The sequence below is a fragment of the Melanotaenia boesemani genome, chromosome 21 (assembly GCF_017639745.1).
Source record: "Melanotaenia boesemani isolate fMelBoe1 chromosome 21, fMelBoe1.pri, whole genome shotgun sequence".
NCBI lineage: Eukaryota > Metazoa > Chordata > Actinopteri > Atheriniformes > Melanotaeniidae > Melanotaenia > Melanotaenia boesemani.
The window spans coordinates 16,673,505-16,696,045 of NC_055702.1; the positions used below are offsets into that span (position 1 = coordinate 16,673,505).

The 22,541-nt window shown below is 38.5% G+C and overlaps 1 protein-coding gene across 1 annotated transcript; it reads right to left on the bottom strand.

Moving 5' to 3' along the window:
* Positions 1-1,297: 1,297 nt before the first annotated feature.
* On the bottom strand, positions 1,298-11,835 carry lrrc4bb (leucine rich repeat containing 4Bb). Its single transcript, XM_041974641.1, has 3 exons — positions 11,303-11,835; positions 6,958-7,566; positions 1,298-6,880 (listed from the first exon to the last, which is right to left on the bottom strand). The coding sequence occupies exons 2-3, from the start codon at positions 7,198-7,200 to the stop codon at positions 4,889-4,891; spliced, it is 2,235 nt and encodes a 744-aa protein (XP_041830575.1). The 5' UTR covers positions 7,201-7,566; positions 11,303-11,835; the 3' UTR covers positions 1,298-4,888.
* Positions 11,836-22,541: the final 10,706 nt, after the last annotated feature.

Below are 22,541 nucleotides of genomic sequence, written 5' to 3' on the forward strand. Positions count from 1 at the left end.
ACTCCCTATTAACACAATTTAAAATATGCAAAAAGCTTCAAAATATGCTTTAAAATGTGTCTCCTTGATGTTTTACAGAACGTTTGCTTTGACATCTTTCCTTTAGGTTACAGAGATGATACGAGGCAACTTCTATTACAAGTTCATTGAACAAGCTTTAACATTATGTCCAAGATGTCTCATGGGGACTGAGGTCTCTGGAGACCAGAGTACAAGCCAAGGACAATTACATTCAAGAAAATGGCTTTACACGGTGCCCCTTTAGATATTTCTAATACAATCCACCAGCTGTAGGGCCCAAACGTTTTATCTAAACATATTAAATTCATGGTTATGGTTCATAGCTGATGCAATTCTTATGACACAAATCCCTTGAAGATGTTTTGTAAAGTGGGTTGTTCAGTGGACATCTGTGAGAGTGTGTTGAGATTTTTTCTCACCTCAGGGTATAAAATAAGTTGCAATCTGGAATATACAAATGAACTGATAAACAGAGTAGAACACAGTGAAGGAAAGCCCTCTGGCCAATTCAAGTCAACATTTTGACATTATGAAGGAGTAATAATAACGAACCGGACAATTCCCAGTCTGGTGTAAATTTCTAACTGGATAAGTTAAAAATAGCCCAGTTCCACTGAATTGCTTGTCATGTCAGAGGAAATATCCAGAGATGAGAAGGAAGGTTTTTTTTTTTTGGTTTTTTTTTTCATTTTCTATCACCTGTTTGTGATATTTACTAATTCATAATATAAACTAATAAATAAAAATGACAAAGCAGGTTACTGTGCAATTACGCTAACGTAACATGATGGACCATATAATTTATTAACGTAGTTATCACGCAGCAGTGATTACAAGCTGTATTTATGTTTTGCTGAATTCGCTAAAACAATATCACTGCATTTCTTCTGTGACCACTCTTAATCATTTTCCGTTTATAATTTCCATCAACAAACTAAAAAAAATGTTGAAATGTATTTTTTCACAAAGCTTATAAGCTCACCCTTTGGTAATGCAATATTATTTAAGAGTTTAATCATCTGCAATGATTAAGTTAATTATAGATATTAATGGTTCAAGAAAGCCTGTTATATATGTTACGTGTTTTCAGCTCACTGCATGACTGTAGTCAGCCATCTGGCACTTTAAATTCTGTTGTAAAGCTATAGCATTTACATTCATCTTCATATATTATGACACATAGCAGAGGGTTTATTTAGAAAGATTGTCCTTTCTTGGAGATAAAACATTGTAAAGAAAAGAAAATGGCAGGGAATAAAAGACAGGGTAAACACAGTTATAGTTCAGACTCTTTTCATTTTGTATTATAAAATTTCACGCAATAACTTATTTGAAATGTCACTTGTCATTTTGAACTTATTAGCTCATTTCTTATTTAGTTAGTAGTATTTTTTTGTGAGGTGAAATTACAACAAAGAATGAAAGTGGCAGATGATTCTAGTAGCAGAATAAAATTGAAAATTTAAGTCACACAAGTGGCAAACAGTAAAATAAGAAACCTTTCAGTCACTGTATGACAGTCATTGAAGTGCAAGAACAACACATCTTGATTTTGTTTGAGCTGAAGCAATGCACTCCTCTGCCACACATGTACCTGGATGAATGTGTGGTGGAAAAATAAAATTTAATGACAATCCATAAAGACATAAGTTGATAATACCAGTTACTAAGATACAACCAACAACTGGAAATAAGAAAAAAAGCACAAAATGACATTTTTTTGTGTTTTCTTTTTTTGTTTGTCAATGAAGGTTTTTCTAGACCTTAACACTGTTCTCTCTCCTTTTAAAAATCGTTCAAAGCAGACCAGGTTGTTTTTATATTGTTTTATCAAACAGAATAGCTTACCTTTACAGGACCAAAAGGTCAGTCCATTTTCTTGTCTTGCAATTTGGTGTCTCAGATACCATAATCCATTTCATTATGGAGTTTTTCTTCCAACAAACCCATAAATGTCATCTGGGCTGAAGCATCCATTGTAAGCGACGGATGATGCAAAGGGTACACATATGTCAGTACTCCATCTGTAGCCAAACTGCACATCGCAGTTTCCCAGTATATACATATTCAGGTTCCAGTCAAACATCCTCATTAAAAGTGGTCAGCATGTTACTTAAAATTTCTATGACGAGCTTCCTACACAGTAGCATCAAATATATGTACAACAGCAGCCAGTATACTTAGATGCAACAAAGCCCTTCAGCATTTTCGCCACACTAATAATAATGATAATTGATCGTTGCAGATCATTAGAGGTATGAAAGGAACAGTTTTTTGCTGATAAGGTGACTCACCATAACAAAACACTTACATGTAATGTCCTGGTAAAACTATTTGTTCCATGTATGACAGGCAAGAATGCACCCTCATACACAGGCTCACACAAATGAGAAAGAGATATCTAATATGCTCTTTGAAATCTGACAGCAGAACCTCCAAATGTAGCACATCAAGGGAGCCGCCATATGTTGCATCTTTAGCCCTCATTTATATTCTATTTGTGTCTCTATGGGGCAACAGTTGAACCCTGTCCACTAGATCTGTTGGTAGGGTCACATAATTATATCCGGTTGATTTTAAATTTAACTGCCAAAATTTCACTGCTGCAATTTTAACAACCTCTGCTGTTTAATACATTTATAACCGGACATATTTTTAAAGATGTTGTAGATATTAGGCACTACACAGGATCAAAGTTATGTGTAAAGAAAATGTTCAATTCATAACCTCTATGGCAGAAAATTCTTGCTTTCACCTTAAATCATCTCCCATATCATCATCATTATTACTAGTCCTCCTTATGTCCTCTTCCAGTTAGTATGGGCTCATTTGTCAAAACAAAGACCTTCATAATGCACATAAAATCCATCATATGGATCATTTTGAAGTACATTCTCAGCTAAAAACACTTGGTCTGTGGGTGAGCTGGAAAATAACAAAACTTACAAAATCATTCAGAGCTCTGAGTGGTCACATGTCCCATCTGAGCTCAATTGCAACAAACATTTTAGATTAGATTACTATTTGATAAATGTAACCTTGTATTTTATTCAGCATCTTGCTTATCCTTTCCCATTCCAAAGCATTTCCACACAGATGTAAAATGATTACCATGGGACAAGCATACTGGCTAATTCAAAACTAAAGTGCCCTCATTAAGACTAAGATCATGAAAACACTTATTTTCCAGATCCAGTGGTGTCTGCAGTCCATCTATAGGAGAGTGACTAAAAGCCTGTCTGAGCACCTTAACAAAACAGATGGTCTCTATCATTACTAGGATGACTAATGGCTTAACCACAAACCATACATTCACTCCAGGTTTAGCACAGAGGACTGCATAATGTCTCACTCTTTACTTGTGTGGTTGCCATATTGACCCGCCACAACCCAATATATGATTGATTTATTTCACACGTAATGATACATGGCTAGACAACTGTACACATTATATCAAACTAACAAAAATAAAGTAATACATAGTTGAAACGCAAGAAGCGTAAATGGCATTTAACATATGAAAGTTACACTGTAAAAATGTGGATCTTACAATTGTCATACAACCAGACATTATTATCATTAATATACTGTACATTTTCATTCATTCCAATCATCCAAAGATGGATGTTTAATCCCTTCTTTAATGCTGCTGCAGATGTCTAATCATCCTTATGACAGCATTTTATGGCATGACTATGGTAACCATGAGCAAGGAGGTCATATCAAATTCCAGTCTAAAAGCAAATATCTGGCTACTGATCGGATTCAAATAACACATTTTCAACACTTTTTTTTTTTTACCCATACAGGGCTTGGCATTAAATTACTTTTTTGTGTCTATGAAACATTGTTTTACCATTACTTGATGCTGGCATTTAAGTATTAGAATTGTCAATTCAAATACCAAGTAGCTGGCCTTTGCAAAATACATAATACACTCTCAAAACACAAAAGTTTGTAATGATTATTACTAAAACAACAGACAAAAGTTTGTCAAACAGAGATCTGCATTTACTGTTCTACAACCTAAATGGGCTTTATGTCACAAAGCCAATTGAAGATTCACAATGAGTGTTGCAATTGAGCCCTTATGTTTCTGAGAAGTAGCCAAACTTAAATCATAACAAACCTCCACTATCACTGCCCCTGATTATTCACAAAGAAACAAACGATACCAGCTTATACATCCGTCCCAAAATATGTCTGCATCATAGTCTGCAATGAAACATATTTAGATGAAAATATATTTATATAATTTGTGGATTTTTCACAGTAGTTTGTACTGCACTGTACCTTTTTGTCCATCTACTTATGCCTACATAATTTTCACCTTGAGGGAGTCTATTGAGTCAGTTGAGAGAGCATGTGTCTCATGTTTTTATTTGTTTTTTCTTTTGTTTGTTTTTTTGTTGTTGTTGAAGAAAAATGTCTCTTGGATTTTGTTCTGCAATATCTCGGCTCTTCAGTGTGGTAAGTGCTTTGCGTATCTTTCAACTCTGCTGGCAAACAATGATTAGGGGACTTATTTACTCTGAAAGACTATTTTTTTCCTATGAGAACACAGCTTGTAGAAACTGCAAAAAACATTTGCTTTGGCACAGATTTACATTGTAGCAATGTCCACTCCTCGATCTCCATGGCCATGGTCATTACTACAAACACAAGTGGGCCATTGTTGTAATCCTTGGCTCAATACACCGTCACAGATAAGTCTATGTGTTTGTGTATTGCCGTGTCAGTCTATCCTCTCTCCTGGTGTAATGTCAATGCACTCTAATGTCTTATCATTCCACACGTAAACCCGACATCAATTCCCTCTCTGTCTTTGACTCTTGCGCACTCTCCCTCTATACTCTCACTTTTGTTTTTAGATCTGAGTCTCTTGGACATTTTCCTTCGAGTTCCCCTTGAAGAGAAGAGGCTCCATTTGGGGATTCTGGTTTTGTCCCATGAAACCCTTGATCGATCCATGTAAGCCCATGGTAGGCATGGGGAGAGACATCGGCAGTGGAGGGGACATAGAGCTGGAGTTGATGTTGGTGCCATTGCCTGATGTGGTAAGCAAATTAGATGTAGAGATAGGAACTGAAGTACAAGAGATTGGAATATCCTGGCCATGCTGGTTCTTGCTGTTGAGCATCCCTCCTGGTCCCATCCCCTCGCCAACACTAAGACCCATCACATTGTTATTGAAATGATGTGTTTTGTAGTAATGATTGAGGGTGTCCGTGCGGCCAATGTTGGGAAGGTTGACTATTTCTGGATGATGTATCCTTAAGGTTCCTTCTCCACCAGCGCCAGAATTCATTGTTGAACCACCTGAGATGCCACTTCCAGCCCCAGCTCCAATCTCATCCTCTACGTTGACAATTTCAATGGCTCTGGCTGGGCCATGATGCTTGTGTAACTGATGTTGCTTACGGAGTTTATAGAAGACCACCAACATTACAGCTGCCATAAAAGTAATCGCAACAAAGCAGCCAATGATGATCTTTGTCGTTTTCATTACATCATCGAGGCCTGGAATGTTAGTTACATCCATTATTGACACAGTCGCTGTGTTTTCAGTTGCTCTGTTAGCTCTTGGTGACAGTGAGGAAAGAGATGAGAGAGAAGGTGATATAGTTATGCCAGGCCGTCCATCTAACCCTCTCTGAACGGTAGGATTAGGGAAATCTATGAAGGTCTCATTTATAAACTGTCTTGCCGAATTCTCCTCCTCTCCTCTAACTGTTTCTACTGTTTCTACAGTGACAGTGGTGAAGTAGCTGTAGCTGTTGCTGGGATCAGAAGCAGAGACATTGAGCACAGCAGTTGCAGTGGTATTTCCAGCAGAGTTGGTTACCATGCAGGTATACTGCCCAGTGTCCTGCACAGTCACATTTGTGAAATTCAGTGTTCCGTCATGAAGCACTGAGATCCTAACTCGGTATGATCCATGTGTCATCAGAGTGCCATTTGGGGTGAACCAGTTCACAGAGGTCATTGAAGTTCCAGTACGACATTTCAGCTCAGCAGCCATGCCTTCGGTGACATTGAGGTCAGTGGGTGGCTCCACAATCACTGGGGCATAGCAGGTAAAGTGGGTCTGATCTAGTTCCCCAATGTACTTTCCCTTCAGACCTGGGGGGGCATGGCAACGAGCACAACATGTGGTGTTGCTGGGAACGGTTTCTTTCAGCCACCAGCTAAGCCACAAGACATCACAGTTGCAAACCCAAGGGTTATGGTTGAGATGGACCCTCTCTAGTTGGTGCAAAGGGGTGAAGAGATCATGAGGCAGGGAATGCAGGGAATTGTGTGAGAGGTTAAGCTCCTCCAAGTTCTTGAGGTCATCAAAAGCGTTGCGTTCAATGACTGACACTCTGGAGTGCATAAGCCATAGCTTCCGAAGTGACACTAGACCCTGGAAAGATCCAGGCCGGACTATCCCTAGCTGGTTCCCTGACAGCTCTAACTCTTCTAGTCTCACCAGTGGGGTGAGATTAGGGATGTCCTTCAAACCACACATGCCAAGATTCAAAAAGCGCAAATTTACCAGACCTTCAAAGGCAGCCTCTGAGATAAAATCCAGCTTCCGGAGTTCCCCTAGATCAAGACGTCGTAAAGAGGGAACACGGTGAAAGGCAAAGGCCGGCAGCGTCTCTATGGGGTTGTTTCGAAGCCATAGTTCTCTTAGCTTGCTGAGGTACTCAAAGGCTTGAGACGGTACCACTGTGAGACGGTTATCAAAAAGCTCCAATGTATTGAGATTGGGAAGACCATTGAAGGCTCCCACCTCAATTTGCCGAATGTGGTTCTTGGACAACTGGAGAATTTCCAAATGTCGCAGATGTTTAAACGTGTCAGACTTGATGACCTAGTGAGAAGAGAAAAAATGAGGCACATTGTAGCACACATTGTAGCAGCTTTGTTTTTAAGTGAATTCATATTTACCTGAATTGAGTTCTCTTGTAGATTGAGGTATCTTGTGTTTTCTGAAATATTGTCAGGGATTTGATCCAAACTCTTCCTTGTACAGATGACACGGCTTGCCTGGTTGGAACAGGTACAAGGGTTTGGGCAAGGAGGTGCTGCCTCTGTCAGCTGAGGTCCATGGTTGTGAAACCACAACAAAAGCTGGACCAACCAGAGGAGGGGGAAAGGGGTGCAGGGGCTGGTCACCATGACAACACGCATGGCAACTGAGTCATGACCCACCCCTATTGCTATGATGTTGATATGTCACCTCCAAACAGGGGAATTTAAGTGCTTATCTTGAAATTCATAATTAATGCTTTTAGATGTTTTTCTCTGTGGAGGAGTTACTTTTGAAAAAAAAATCAGAGGAAAAATTAGATATTATGTTTATATATTTATTAATAAAAGCTTGCTATTTTACTTTGCTCATACTTTTTTTTTGACAGTCAGACACATTGATTTCTTTTTAATATCTCATTTGAGGAAGCCGTGAACTTTTGTTCCCATGATAATTATGTCACAAGAATCAAATTTAGCGAAGGATTTGCTTGTGGAAGTTGTCACTGTAGAATCTGTTGCTTCTCACTGTAGGGGGAGACAGAAAAGAAGAAATAGAAACGAGGTCAAGTAAGTGCACAGTTCAGTAGATTTAACATATTAGCCTTCCACTTGCATGCGGGAATCACAAGGCCCCTTTAAAAATGACTAAATATTTCAGTGTCATGAAGGCACATGAAATAAGCTGGATTTGCTTTCTTTTCCATGAAGGTGTCTCTTCAGTTGTGTAACATGATGAGTCAGCTGCCATTTTCTTCATATCTCGACTTAATATCAGGGTCATGATTTGAAATGGCCACAAATTTCAAAACTCTCATAGTTAGCCACAAGTGCTGCAGTACACCCATTAGGATGGCACTCACTATCCACTATATGATAATGGCATTATTCTAATCAAACACATATAGACCAAAGTCAGAATTTTGCATTTGAAATAAACAAGAGTTGCTCAAATCATTTTCAACTGCTGGAAAGTTCAAGGCCAAAGGGTCACAAAATCTTTAATGAGGCAGAGGCACACCACTGAAATAGGTGAACAAATTATACATGCTTGCAGTAATTACCAATTAATGTATGATGGAGTGATTACTGACTTCTGGTAATACTACAAAGCATATATTGTATACAATATGCAACCTCTAATCATACATCACTAAAAATAAAAATAAAAATAAACTGATTGCAGCCATTTCTATTTCATATATATATATATATATATATATATATATATATGCATGTATTTGAAACAGAAATGGCTGCAAGCATTATCAGATTCACTAAATTTAGAAATCCTTGGGCTCTTTGTCTTATAATGGTTAGCGAAAGAAAGTCTTCCTTGTTTACTAAAACACCTTATGCTTGACACTGTGACTTAAGCAGTCACAAGTCTGGGATGTCTGTGAAAAATGAATAAGAAGATCTTTGTTTTCTTAATAATGTTACCATTGTCAATATTTTTACTTAAAATAAATGTTAAATACATGTTTTGTAATCTTTAATTTCTATAATAAACTGGTAATAATTAAAAAAAAAATAAAAAGATAGCTTCCATGGCAGCTCTCAGCATCTGCTTTCTTATGCGCCGATGATGCATTCGCTCCTAGGAACACAGTTGCTGTGGTAACCTGCTCACTCACCATCTTGTGTTTTTACTGTCCAGTGCCCTATTCCGCATAACCGTGTTTAGTTGAGCTTGATGAACATTTTCTGTTCAAAACAGACCAGCAGTACTTTTGTGGTCTAAATCACTATGCATTTGACTGAAATATAAAAAATATATTTCTATCACAGTATTTGTTAGGCAAATATAAAATCAAATTTCTAGTCAGGAGCTCCCACAGATACATTCACACAAATGCATACAGTACAGTATAAACCTAGTAAAGGCTGCCCCTTAACCTTGGCCTCCAAAATCACAGCAGTTGAAACAAATTCACCATGAACTTTAAGATTGGGTCAAGATCAGTCTTCACTGGAAACATAGTTAAAACTAGTAAAGCAGCTTTAAGAAAGCTCATAAAGAAATGCTAAAAATAGACTTTTTCAGTTGCTTTACACATCCCACATCCTCTCCCTGCCTCTTTGACACACACAAAGGAACTCACATCCTTATCTATGAGCATCTCAACTGTACCTGCCACAGATAGATAACAACACATTATCTATCTCAGATTAGATTAGAAAGCACATGTGGTCTTATGGATACAAGTAAAAAGCCTAAATGATGCTGTGTGTAGCTCTCTTGGAGCACATCTTCTTAACATTTTCTTTACACTCTCATTCCCCTCATCTCAGTTATCATGCAATTGACTGACTAAATGGAAATTATTATAATGACTATACCTTATCAATTCAAGTGCTTTATCATTTACAACTATTCGTGGATGCGTCAAAACATTATTAATATTCAGAGCTAATCATACCAATGATCTAAACAAGATTTTTCCAGTGTCCGACACTGATATTTCATTTAAATTACAGTGATGGTGGTGTTTCAGATTATTCTTTCTTTCTTTTTTCCAAAAGTCAATGAAAAGCACCACCAGATGTAAAGTGTAGTTAAAGGGAATATTTTATTACCTAATGTTTCAGTTTTTTTGTTGTTTTTGTTTTGTTTTGTTTTTTGTTTTTGTTTTGTTTTGTTTTATATATATATATATATATATATATATATATATATATATAACATTAAAATGTTAAATTTATGTTTACAAGTCATTCCTTCATTTCAGTATCACTAAGGAACACTGCATGATCTACGAGATCCGATTTCTTCAGATTAGTTCATTTAATTGAGCTACATTTCCTCTTTGCATTACATTTGCATGAAAACAGACATGCCCATAAAGCACCATACTGGAGGAAATTGGATAGTCAGACGCCTGTTGCCTTAACCTCCCATTTCAAGTTCTTCATCACTTAAGACCTCAACAGCACAAAACAAGACAGGCTTTATTTTTAGAAGACACCTTGACTCATCCGAGGACTCGTTCTTTCGCCAGTGGCCTTTTATCCTCATCCTTGTGTTTTCTTTGGGTTTATGACGTGTTTGAAACATCTACTACATGTCATTTTTCTAACCAATTTCACTCAGATTTCACTCAAGTTCCCCTGTATTTCTCTTTCTTGATCCTAGCCGTTTTTTTCATGTCAAGAGCAGATTGCAACCATGTAGATATTGATTATTCGATCCGGCCTGAGAGAGCGCTCAGTCGTGAAAAGATAAATTAGCTGCAAGCTGCTGACCAATTGCTACAAACCAATCACATCATCGTAAGCGCCTGATTGTATCAGTGCTCTGCTCCCTACAACAGAGTCCTTAAGGTTTATAAAGAAAAAAGATGTGACGCTTTCAATAAGCATTGAGGTTTGGGGATGCTTATGTCTGCACAATAACACACTATATTTACAAATGATCCTGGAGAACACAAAGTTGCACAGGTGCAGCCGGGCCAACATTATCTACTGTAACTATGACAACATTAGTCTGATTCAGGACGTGGGAATCGGGGTGGGATAGGATGCATTTCGCCACTATAGAACCAAACAGCGCTGTTTGAGGGGGGAAAAAATAACAGGTTCGTGCCAAAAAAAAAATTCTCCACTTTTCAAATGATGACAATCATTTTTCATATTTCACTGATACCATAATAAATCAGAAATAAAACAACATTCCTGCGGGAAAAAAGACAAAAAGGCACACACTTTGCCATTTTTCTCCTGCAGTCGCAATCTCTAATCTGCAATCTCGCCTCATCATATAGCCTCCAGCATAATATCTCTTACAATTGAACAGAATGGCCTTATTCATCTATGCAGCTGCGCTCACTACGGCGCACCTTCTCGGGAACGCAATTGAAATTCTGAATAGGCCCAATTCTGCACATGCTGCATTACAAAATGGCTTGCATCCATTCTCTCTTCGGGGTAATGACAGCATGACTGCACCCAAAAATAATCCATGGGCTCAGTGTTTTCTTGTTTTTATTTTAACAATAAAAGTGTATATGTGAGAAAAGACATAGGCTAACATAAGGAACAAAACAATTTGATACATTTGACTTAGGATAAAGCACATAGGCTATTAATTATTCACTTAAATTGTTATGCATCCTTGCAACCTTTTTGCAATTGGTTGTTCTGATCTGATATTTTCCATCTCCCGACTGATTTCAGCGTCCACACTAGATTAGGTAACAAATGCCATTTTACGCCGGCCATTTCAGTCCTTTCTACCTATACATCCAATATAGCTTATACATACCTTAATGTTTCGGTGGCTGCTGCGTAATGTCTCTGTTCTGTCTCCCCTCGTCCCCTCTCCGATCTCCTTTTCCCCCAACCACGCTATCTGTCTCTCCTTTTCTCTTTCCTAAATTGATTCGCTTGTTTCCACGGCTGTGAGCTGGCTCTTGTTCCTGTAGGCTAGATCCGCAGCGCCAACGCAACGCGGGGAGTTAGAGTGCTGGCAGGTTAAAGATGAACACAATCCACATTCTCACGCGGAAAAAAAGAAAGTCAGATCAGATAACGGGTCGTTGGAGAAAATGATGTTATAATTGTCACATTTAGGGAACGAGGTCGGGGACGAGTGCATCGATGCGCCTTATCCTCACAGAGGAACGCAGCAAACGCGACGGCGCCCGCTGGGCAGAGCAGTTTGCGTCCAGCATAAGCGGCTCTTTACGCATTTTCCGTATGTTTGAAACTGAATCTAAGACCTTACTGGAAGACTATGCAACTGCGTTCTTCAGATGTTTTGATGCATTAAACTACAGCTGCAGAGCAGGTTAAAACTAAAATAAGATATTTTATCTCATATTTTATATGATTTCTAGGTTTTGTCTCACATCACTGCTGCAACATAAGCTCTACGTGTAATGAGCAGCTATGTATAGCCACATATTTATTAATATGACTCAGCAGCACAGACAAATTAGAAGGATAAACTGAGTCAGTGTGATTTCTTTGGACAAATGAGATTTTAAGCACTCTGGCCAGGTTTCAGTGCTTCGCACCAACCCTTGGGGACATATTTTTTACAAGTCACCAAATATCTGCAGTAAGCAACATTCCTTGGACTTGAAGAGTTTTTTTAGGCCATAAGTATGTATGTGTGTATATCTATATTCATTATGAATGCTCTGAGCTAGCACATGCATGTAGTAATGGCTAGCTAATAATATATCTTGCAAACTAGTGAAGTATGTTGTTTGCAGACTTTGCATTTGAGCATCTCCGCCCCCCCCCCCAAAAAAAAAGCCACTGTGGAGGATTCAAAGCTGTAAATTAGAAAGACAGCAAGACCATTACTTGCTGTCAGCAAACAGACATGGAGAGAAAGCAAGTTTTGCTTGTTGCTAAAACCCGCAGCTTCTGAGTTTTTCGAATGTGCATATGGTTTTTGTGTGCATGTTTCAAAGTCTACAAGTGGTCTGTAGCCTTTTTTGTTAAAGAAAAGACTGTCTGCAAGTTATTAATCAGTAAAGAATTTAGTCTTAAAAAGATGCTATTCTTCTAACAATAACTCATATTGATCTTTGTCATGTGTAATTCCATATATATCTTAGCTTCTGTCTTCTTCACAGTGAGATCCGGTTCAAACTTTTTGCACAAGCGGCTTGTAATAGCTTTGTACCGAAAGACAAGTTTGTTAGTAAAAATGAATCTCTTTTGCTCTGTCTCAGCAAACACTAAAGGTCAAAAGACCGAAAAGGCCAGTGATGCTTCAGAAAGACCCCCAAGATATATACTCTCTCTCCTCCTCTCCATCTCCTCTTCCTTCATGCTCTCCCTCGGTTTTCCCCTCCCTCTCTGTGAATGCCGTAGTGAGCATTGTTCGCGACCACTAGCTTTCACTGAAAGCTGCACAGCAATGAGGTCTCTGTGCCTTTTGCCTCTCTCTTCCTCTCCCCTCCCCCTCCACTGCCTCCCTCTCTCCCACCCATCTACCTCTCGCTCCTTCCATCTTTGCCTCTCTCTATCTCTCTCCCTCCATTAAATTTCCAGTCACACAGTGGTGCAGAGGATATTCCTCCTTTCCCTCTTTTCCCCCTCTTCCCTCATTCCCTTTCAGTCATGTTAAAAATTTTAACCTATATCTAGTCTCTCATCTAACCCTGACTGCCTTTCAGTGCTTCTCTGCTGCTCTTGTCTCCTCTCTTTGTACATCTTCTTGCCTTACATCCCTCCCCCAACACCATATAAAATGATTCCATGCCAAACGCAGCCTGCGCCTCTGCTATCCTTCCTTCCCCTTTTTCCACTCTGTGTCCTCACTGTGTCATTGCACATTGAATCTGATATCCCCCTTATGCATGTATGGTATGCTTGTGTGTGTGTGTGTGTGTGTGTGTGTGTGTGTAGGCACCCTTGAGCTTGTGTATGTGTGTCTGTGTGGGAGCAACGGAGAGGATGGAGGGAGAAGGACATGCATTCGTGCACAGTAAATGAACAAACACTCATTGCTGTATTGCTTGTGTCATCAGTACAGGAAGGCTCTCGGAGTAGAAATATAGTGGAGAGAGCTAATCCTACAATCCAGAGGACGGGTACATGGCATTTCCAATACAACCCAAACCCTATAAACTCTTAATGCTGTGTTAGAAGCCACAGGGGAGGAGAAAGGGAGGGTGATGAGGATTTGGCAGCAACATGCTAGGGACAAGACATATGTGGCATGCTGATAGCACCAGAGAGGTGCAGCTCATACTGTGCAGGAGCTTTGGAAGGGTGCTGATACACATCCATCACTTCTGTTGTTTCTTTAGCTACATGCCCACTTTGGAAGCAGGAGACTGAGCGATTGCACATAGTTCAAAGATTACAAATGTGGCTAATTTTTGAAGCAGTTGCTCTTTGGGTGAAGACTATTAGCAATCTGTTTAAAAGCTCCAACTATCCAACTGTGATTAAGGAAAAAAAGTTTTGTTTTCTTTTTTGTTTGTTTTTGTGGGTATTTTTAGAATTGCTACTGAAAAAGTTGAGTGAGTGCTCAATGCAAAACACTAAGATATACAAAAGAGTTTCGACTTATTCATGGTGACATCTGTGTGTGTGCGAGCGCTGGTGTGTGTGTATGTGTGTGTTTTAGACAGACAGAGAGAGAAAGAAAATACAGTGAAAAATCCTAGTGTCACAGTATCTTAGCAACTGCCTCCATCTCCTTGGAGACAAGAACTGACATCATTTCCTGTCTGTGAGAACTCACTTTTGGTTTGTACACAGTGTGTCTGTTCATGAGATTGTATAGAGTCGATGTGTGTATGTCTGTGTGTGTGTGTGTGTGTGTGTGTGTGTGTGTGTGTGTGTGTGTGTGTGTGTGTGTGTGTGTGTGTGTGTGTGTGTGTGTGTTTGTATGTGTTTTAACTTACGTAGATGTGGGCCTTCAGTTTGTACACCAAATCCTAAAATAATGTATTCAAGTGTTAAAGCTACAGAGCGCTCAAACATTTTAATCTATTCGTCTATAAGTGGTCATCATAAAGGCACAAATAGTTGAAGGTAACTGCTCTCAATTTTATATTAAGGAAATTGGGATTCAGCTTTGAACAATGAAAAAGAAACAATACTAATTTAATTCTCAGTTCTACAGATGGATTTATTGTATTTGCAGTTTCGAAGCAGTTTTCTTAGAGCTTCCACTTAATGCATACAATGTTTCCCCCCTTTTTTGTATCTTAACAACCAGTCTTCTCAGGTTTGCTTATTTTTTAAGCTTGCTGTTTATGTTTATACAGGCCCACCAAGCAGCTGCTGAGTTTAACACACAGAGAAGATTTTATCTTCAACTGCCATCTTGTGAGCAATGGAAGGAAGTGCAGGTAAGTGCAAACTCATTAATGCAACTCAGCAGCAAAGGAGACTTTATTCACATGCCATTAAGAAAGTTTGACTTAAGAAGCAGCACTAACAAATAGAACTATGCTGCACAGCACATTTGTTTCTGTCAGAGAGCTCCAGGGGTGCTTAAAAGCTTGTGTGTTGTTTTATATTTGCACAAATAAGTTTAAACTGAACTTATTTATTTTTCTATTTATTTATTTATTTATTTATTTTCATAAGAGTACATCTAAAGAACCAAAAGTAACAAATGAGACAATTATATTGTTGGAACAGTATTTCATATTAGTGTGGCAATGGTATATGAACCTCTAAGATTAGCAGTCCATGTGAGTAGAAAATTAGAATCAGATGTTTTTAGTTAGCTGGATGATAATAGGTGAGTTGGCAAACTGGTACAGATGGTGGAAATTTAAGACTGCTGCACCCCGGAGACCACAACGCCCCCCTACTCACCCCAATGTTCCAAAATCCACAAATGGCAAGATGAGTGCCTGTCAACTGTCTCTAAGTTAATAACCTTTTTTTCACTTTTTCTATTATTTATTTATTTATGATAATGTCAGATTTGATTTAAACAAATCCAGTTTGTTTTTCTCTTCCAAACTTGGCATCATCTAGGCCAGGGGTGCCCAAGTCCAGTCCTCGAGATCTACTATCCTGGAACTTTTAGTTGCAACCCCGCTTCAACACACCTGAATCAAATGAATGGCTTGTTACCAGGCCTCTGCAGAGCTGAATGATATGCTGATGAGGGAATTAAGCCATTTTATTCAAGTGTGTTGCATCTAAAGGTTGCAGGATAGTAGCTCTCGAAGAGGACTAGACTTTGGCACGCCTGATCTAGGTGTAAACATATGATTAAATTGGATTTTTGATGTGCTTAACTTTATTTTGCTGGATCAACACAAATAATTAATGTAATTGTACTATTTTAAAACTAGTTATAACTACTAGGGATGGGATATTTAGGTGACTCTGGAAGTCTGGAGAAATCTCATTGCATAAAGACCAAAGGCAGAGGATCTCAACCACTTCGTTGCTCGGTTTGAGTCAAACAGACCCTCGGCAGACACACCACTACCACCACCCCCCACCACAAGCACTATAACACTACAGGAGCATGAAGTGAGATGTGTGCTAAAGACGGTGAACCCCAAGAAGCCGTCAGGCGCTGACGGAGTGCCCAGCAAGGTATTCAGAGCATGTGCTGACTAACTGACTGGAGTTTTCACCACAACATCAGTCCCTGTCAAAAAGCAGCATCCCAGCCTGCCTCAAAACCTCAACCATTATCCCCATTCCCAAAAACACAACAGTGTACAGTCTCAAAGACTACAGGCCTGTTGCACTTACACCTGTGGTAAATGTTTTGAAAAACTAGCTAGTTTCCCAAGAGTCCACATTGGGTGGCCTGTCTGCCACCCACTCTGGACCCCCACCGGTTTACTTACAAGGGGAGTCAATCTACAGATAATGTTATCACTTTAGCCCTCCACCTGGAATCACCTGGAGTATCGGGGAAGCTCTTCCTGGACTTCAGCTCAGCCTTTAACCACTTCATCCCCCAGATCCTGGTGCAGAAACATGTCATCTGGGCCTCAGCTTCCCCAACCTGCCAGTGGATTAAGGACTTATTAATTGACAGCCCAAAATCTGTCAAACTCGGCCTCTTGGTCTCCTCCACCCTTACGCTCAGCACTGGCTTCTCACAAGGTTGTCTATTGAGTCCTCTCTTCATCACTCCTTACACATATGACTTCACTCCAACCCATGTCTCAAACACGATCATAAAGTTTGCAGATGACACCACCATGGCCAGGCTCATCTCAGGGGAGGATGAGTCTGACTACAGAGGTGAGGTCAACAGACTGCCAGCGTGGTGTTCAGAGAACAATCTCCCACTGGACACTACAAAAGCTGAAGAAATCATCCTGGACTTCAAGAAGGGCAGAATGGATCCGCCCCCTCTCTACATCAACAGGGACTGTGTGGAAAGGGTCCACTCCATCCGATTCTTGGGCATGCAGATCTCGGATGACCTCTGCTGGACTCCCACCACCATAGCAGAGGTGAAGAAAGCATAGAAGCAGCTCCATTTGCTGAGGGTGCTCAGGAGAATCAACCTGAAGGAGAAGCTGCTGGTGACATTCTACAGAGCCACCATAGAGAGCATCCTGATGTACTAATATCTTATTGTTAAGCACTTTGTGATTTTATCTTGAAAGGTGCTATATAAATAAACATTTACTTACTTACTTACTTACTTAATATGCAGGGAGCTCGGCAGCAGATAGGAAAGCACTGCAGAAAGTGATCAACACAGCCCAGAAGACCACAGGCCGCTCTTTGTCCAGCCTGGAGGACATCACCAGCTCTGCTACCTAAGCAAAGCTCACCCCAGTTACCACCTGTTTGAACTGTTACCACCGGGACAACGCTACAGGTCACGCAGAGCCTGGACTAGTAGACTAAGAGACAGCAATAGCCACATTAAACAATTCAAAATCATACTAACTGCTCAAAAACGTGCAATAAAGCCGGTCCTTCTGTGCAATGACTGTCTAAGACTACTGTCTACATTCTCTCCATCTTAACTATTTGCCGTTTACATTCTGTTCATTTGCACTATTTCATTGTATTTTATTTACCTTGTTTTTGCACTCATATTTATATATTTTTTATTATTATATTTTATTTAATACTTGTAAATATTTTAAAAGGCACAATTTTAAAGAGCTGCTGCTTAAGCTTTGTTGTTGAACAACAATGATAATGAAGGCGATTCTGGTTTTTCTGATTCTGATCAGTGAAAAGTGCAAAGTTTAGCATCTATAATGGTATCTTTGGTATGTGAGGGTAACATAGCATTGATAAGGAGGTGTATAGTGGAATTGTGGAGAAATGTATGTTACCATAATGTTGACAATTTTACTGGGAGGTTTGAGGTCATTTTAGCAGAGCAATGCCACATGTCATTCTGCATGGTTTAGACAGAACAATGTGGCTTCATGGACATGGTGCGAGTGCTTGACAGGCCTGCTTGAAATTCAGATTGGTTTGTGCAGTCTATTAAGTAGAAGAGAGAGACCACACCAATAGACTGTTAAACAGATGAATTCTAAATAAAACATAATTATCTAGAGCAGGGGTCTTCAACTTTTTTAGGCCAAGTACTCCCAAATGAATGGAGAGATGTAGCAGAGACCGTAAATAGCATGTGATTTGTGACCCTGCATAGATCTGTTTAGTTTATTTAGCTGAATGAGAATGTCACTCAGAAATGCAAGCTTGGTGACCCAGACATTGTAACTGAAAAGTGCACTTTTGGAGAAACAAAAACTTAACACATAGCCTAAATCCAACACACGCAACAACACTGTACCGTATGAAAGCCATTGAAACGCAGAATGGTACAACGGCACAGTGTATTCTTCTCCCTCAGCAGGACAGGGATTATAAAAGAAATGTGTTTGCAAAGTACACTTATTGACTATATTGGCATTCAACACTCGGGTGTTTGATTAGGGGCCTTTCTGTGTGGAGTTTGCATGTTCTCCTGGTTTATGCATGGGTACTCTGTGTGCTCCAGCTTACTCCCACCATCCAAAGACAAGCAGGTAAGGTTTTTTTGGTCACGCTAAATTCTCCCTAAGAGTGAGTGTGAGCATTAGTGGTTGTTTGTCAGAAAATTATGATGATGATGATGATGATGGTAATGCTTCTTAGCATGGAATCCTAACTAATTTTGCTGTGATGGGAAGTCAAGTTTGAACTCGTAACCAAAAGATAAGAGTAGAACTGTATTAACAAATTATCTTTATTATGCAACTTGCAAGCATACAGTGTTGCGTGATGTGAAATTACATCAAGTGAAGCAGCAAGAATGTGTCATGAGCACTACATAGAAGCTCTTATTCAGTGACAGAACAGCAAACAGTTGATGAGAAACTAAAATAATCAACAGTCAGGTTAATTTCAACAAATTAAAACCAATTACGAGTAACAGAATGATTGAAGAGGTTTTTGTGAAAGTCAGCCCACTAGAAGGCATGTGAGCTATCCATCTTCTGATACATGCTGCATTGGTATATCTGATATCCAGATTTCTTACCATTAGTTTTTCTGCCCTCTTGTGTTCCAGTTCCTGAATGTCACATGTTTTTATTCTTTTTTTTAAGATTCTTTCTAATATTTTTGAGCTGCAAAGGAAAGAAAGGCAAGAAAAGAAACATCATATTAAAATCATGTACAGTAAAAGTCCACTGTAAAAAGGCAGGTTTATCTGTATAGTAAAGAAAGCATTAAAATAAAAGTAAAATGGCAGCAACAAATAGCAAATCTGGCCTGAAGTAGTTGACCTGACTCTTTGGACATAAGAGCTCTGCTGTGTTCATATTCTCTGAACATATCACAGATGTATTCTGGGCCTAAACTGTTCTGGGATTTGTAGACTGTCAGTAGGAATGTAACAGACAAAATCAAAATCATTACACATTGTAATGATTTGTCCATCTAATTTCACCGCTATCATGTTTCCTTTAGAGTTAATTAAGAATTCATCATCTAATCAGACCAATGGTCAACTTGATATCCTGACGGAACACATGTAGTTGATGCATTTATAAAGAAACATTAACATAAATGTGTATATAATATAAATAAGAATTTAAAAATATTAAGAAAATAAGAAATATTTTAAATCATTGAAAAAGAAATATAAATGTTTAATTAAAATATAAATAAAATGTTAAGGTACTTTAGCTTTGGTATACTCTGGGCTTTTAGTGATTTAGCCCAAATTGAGAAATAAATTCCTGCACATCTAATAAAATAATCTAGACAGAAGACGTGACAATTTGACCTTTCAGGGAACATAGAAAGTGATAAGGAAATAACATTATGATTGAAATAAACTAACAAAATTTGTTAATTAAAAAAAATAATTTTTAAAATGTAGGAAAGCTGAAGTAGTTAATAAAATATATAAAATATATAAATACAGAATAAAAATATGAATAAAATAAAATAAAGTTAATTCTTTCCTTTTTTTCCTCTGTTTTCCCCATTCAGGTACTTGTTTTTATTATTTTTTTCACCACTTTTTTGTCTTTGTAGTTTTACATAGATGTTTCTCTTTGTTATTCTTGTGGGTCCATAAAAAACTGCAGGCATCTCATAAATACCATGTACACCATTACCTTAAATCCTCGCTCACCATTAACAGTGACTAATACACTCCACACAACTTTGAAGCAATCAGTATAAAAAAAGATATTATAGGGAACTGTAACACCACAAACCAATATAATTATAATGCAAAACAACAAACAATGTAAAAAAAAGACTTACCTTTTTACGGAGCTTTTTTATTGCCTTTTTATTCCAGCGACATTTCAGGAGTCCTTCCTTCTCAAAAAACAGACACTCTACAAGAAGTGAGACATTTGGGAAGTTGTTGTGTCTTTGGTCTGGTAAAGTGTAGTTTTTGTCATAAGTATGATGCATCGCCACCAAAATCACTTCCTGCTTTCCTTTAAAAGACAGACAGCACAGGTTTGTTGCCAACAGACAAAGAATGGACTATCACCTCTTGTATTTGTGTTCCTGCATGTTTACCTGAGAAACTGGATAATGCTGACTGGATGTCTGACTGGAAACGGCTGACAATAGGACAGAAGACGATGATCACATCACTCTCCCCAGGTGAGTCTGTTCTTTTAACTCTTTTGAGTTTTCGAAGAATTTTCTCATGAGCTTTTAAGGTGTTTCCCGCAATATAAGGGAAAATTTTTACTTTCTTTCTCTAAAAAAAAAAGAATAAGAGCAACTTTTATTTTTATTAAACGCAAACCATAATAAGCACAATTCTCTTAGTTTGATACTTTAAAACACTTATTTTATGACAGAATCAAATGGCGTTTAGCAATAGGGAGAAGGACCATAGAAATGTGAAGGAAGACAGGAAAGAAATGATCACACAAAGAACTAGAAGCACTCAGAGAGCGCATACACCCACCAAGTCACAGGGTCACGCACCTGAGAAAAACCCCAAAAGGCCCAACAGCCCACCCAGTACCCCCAATATTTTGAACTATAATATAACAACATGATCCTATGTTGGATTCTAACATCTACCATGATGTCATCTTGTAATATTTTTTTCTTTAGTGATTCTCGGCATTATCTGATGAGTTGAGGGGGGGTGGGGGCCCTTGAAAATCATGAACTAAAAATTTTTATATGTTCTCAGTTCTTTGACATTATAATCAAAGTCAGTTTTGCCTAAATGAAGATGCACAGAAATTAATTTTACATTACAATGATGATATTTGCTCTTTGAGGGTTCTATCACCCCTCTCAAATCATGCAAATTTGTGCCACTCCTGCACCTGTTGGTTCAACCATGTTACACACAGACTGCAGTGAGACAGCCAGAGGAGAAAGTCATGTATTTGCCAAAGAAAGAGAAGTCTGGATTCCAGCAATTGTCTGTAGGCAACACGTTAGGATTCATTAAGGGACAACACAGGTTGTAGAAGCTTAGAGAGGAAAGGAGGACCACAACAGGTTGTGATGTTGCTGTTAACTTCTTTTTTTTAAAAAAAAAAAAGCTTACTTGCCAGGAAGTCACACACAGGGAGAGGAGCATATACAAAGACATCCCCTAATAATCTGCAGACAGTATTGCTAATCTCTGGTATGGTGGCTCACTAAAGACAACAGACACCATCCAGCCAGATTATTTACACAGATTGATAACTTAAGAAATTCAGAGATGTTAAATCACTTAACCTTTACAAGTGTCAAAAAAAAAAAAAAATCCATTTTGCATCAATATTTAAGCCCTTTCCCTAGTGATCATTCATGACATATTAGGTGTCAATGGAATCCTTGTAATTTTATGATAGGCTGCTGGCATCATGTTATCTGAAAAACGAAATGCACCAGACCCCGATTATTCACCTCGATCTGCAACTAGAGGATGTCCTGTTGTGGTGTTTTATGTTTTGGACATTGCTGCACTGAATGCATGAGTCCAGAAGAACCCAGCGAGCTTTCATTATTGAGCTATAGAACAATATCAGCTGAAATCCAGCACTCTGTTTTGTTATTTTGGCAATATATGTTTTTTGTTGTTGTTGTTGTTTGTTTGTTTGTTTTTTGTAATTGTCCCCCCTCCAATAAGTGATGCATAATATCATTTTTTTAAATTAATTTTGTTATGTTAGCTGAGAAAATTTTATATATTTGTATCAATTCTTTTAGGGGGTATATATATGGGGATATATTTAATTTTGCTATGTTAGCTGATAATGGCCCTGCGATGGACTGGTGACCTGTTTAGGGTGTACCCTGCCTCTCACCTGATAAATGCTGGGATAGGCTCCAGCTTACCTGCAACCTATAATGGACTAAGATAATAAATTAATGTTAGCTGATAAGTGAATGTTGTAAGTATGGCTGGGCGATACGGCCTAAAAATATATATATATATTTTTAAATTTTATTTAACCTTTATTTAACCAGGAAAGTCCCGTTGAGATTAAAAGCCTCTGTTGCAAGGGAGTCCTGGCCAAGAGGCAGCAAAAAGTATCAATTACAACAAATAATTAAAATAAGCAAGTAAAATTACTTACAAATAAAGAACAACAGTTACA

What these genes read in the sequence shown, in the direction of transcription:
- lrrc4bb (XM_041974641.1), bottom strand. Translation starts at nt 7,200, where the DNA reads ATGCGTGTTGTCATGGTGACCAGCCCCTGCACCCCTTTCCCCCTCCTC. An exon ending in TACAAGAGAACTCAATTCAG is followed by an intron (nt 6,881 to 6,957) that starts GTAAATATGAAT and finishes TCTTCTCACTAG; the next exon opens with GTCATCAAGTCTGACACGTT.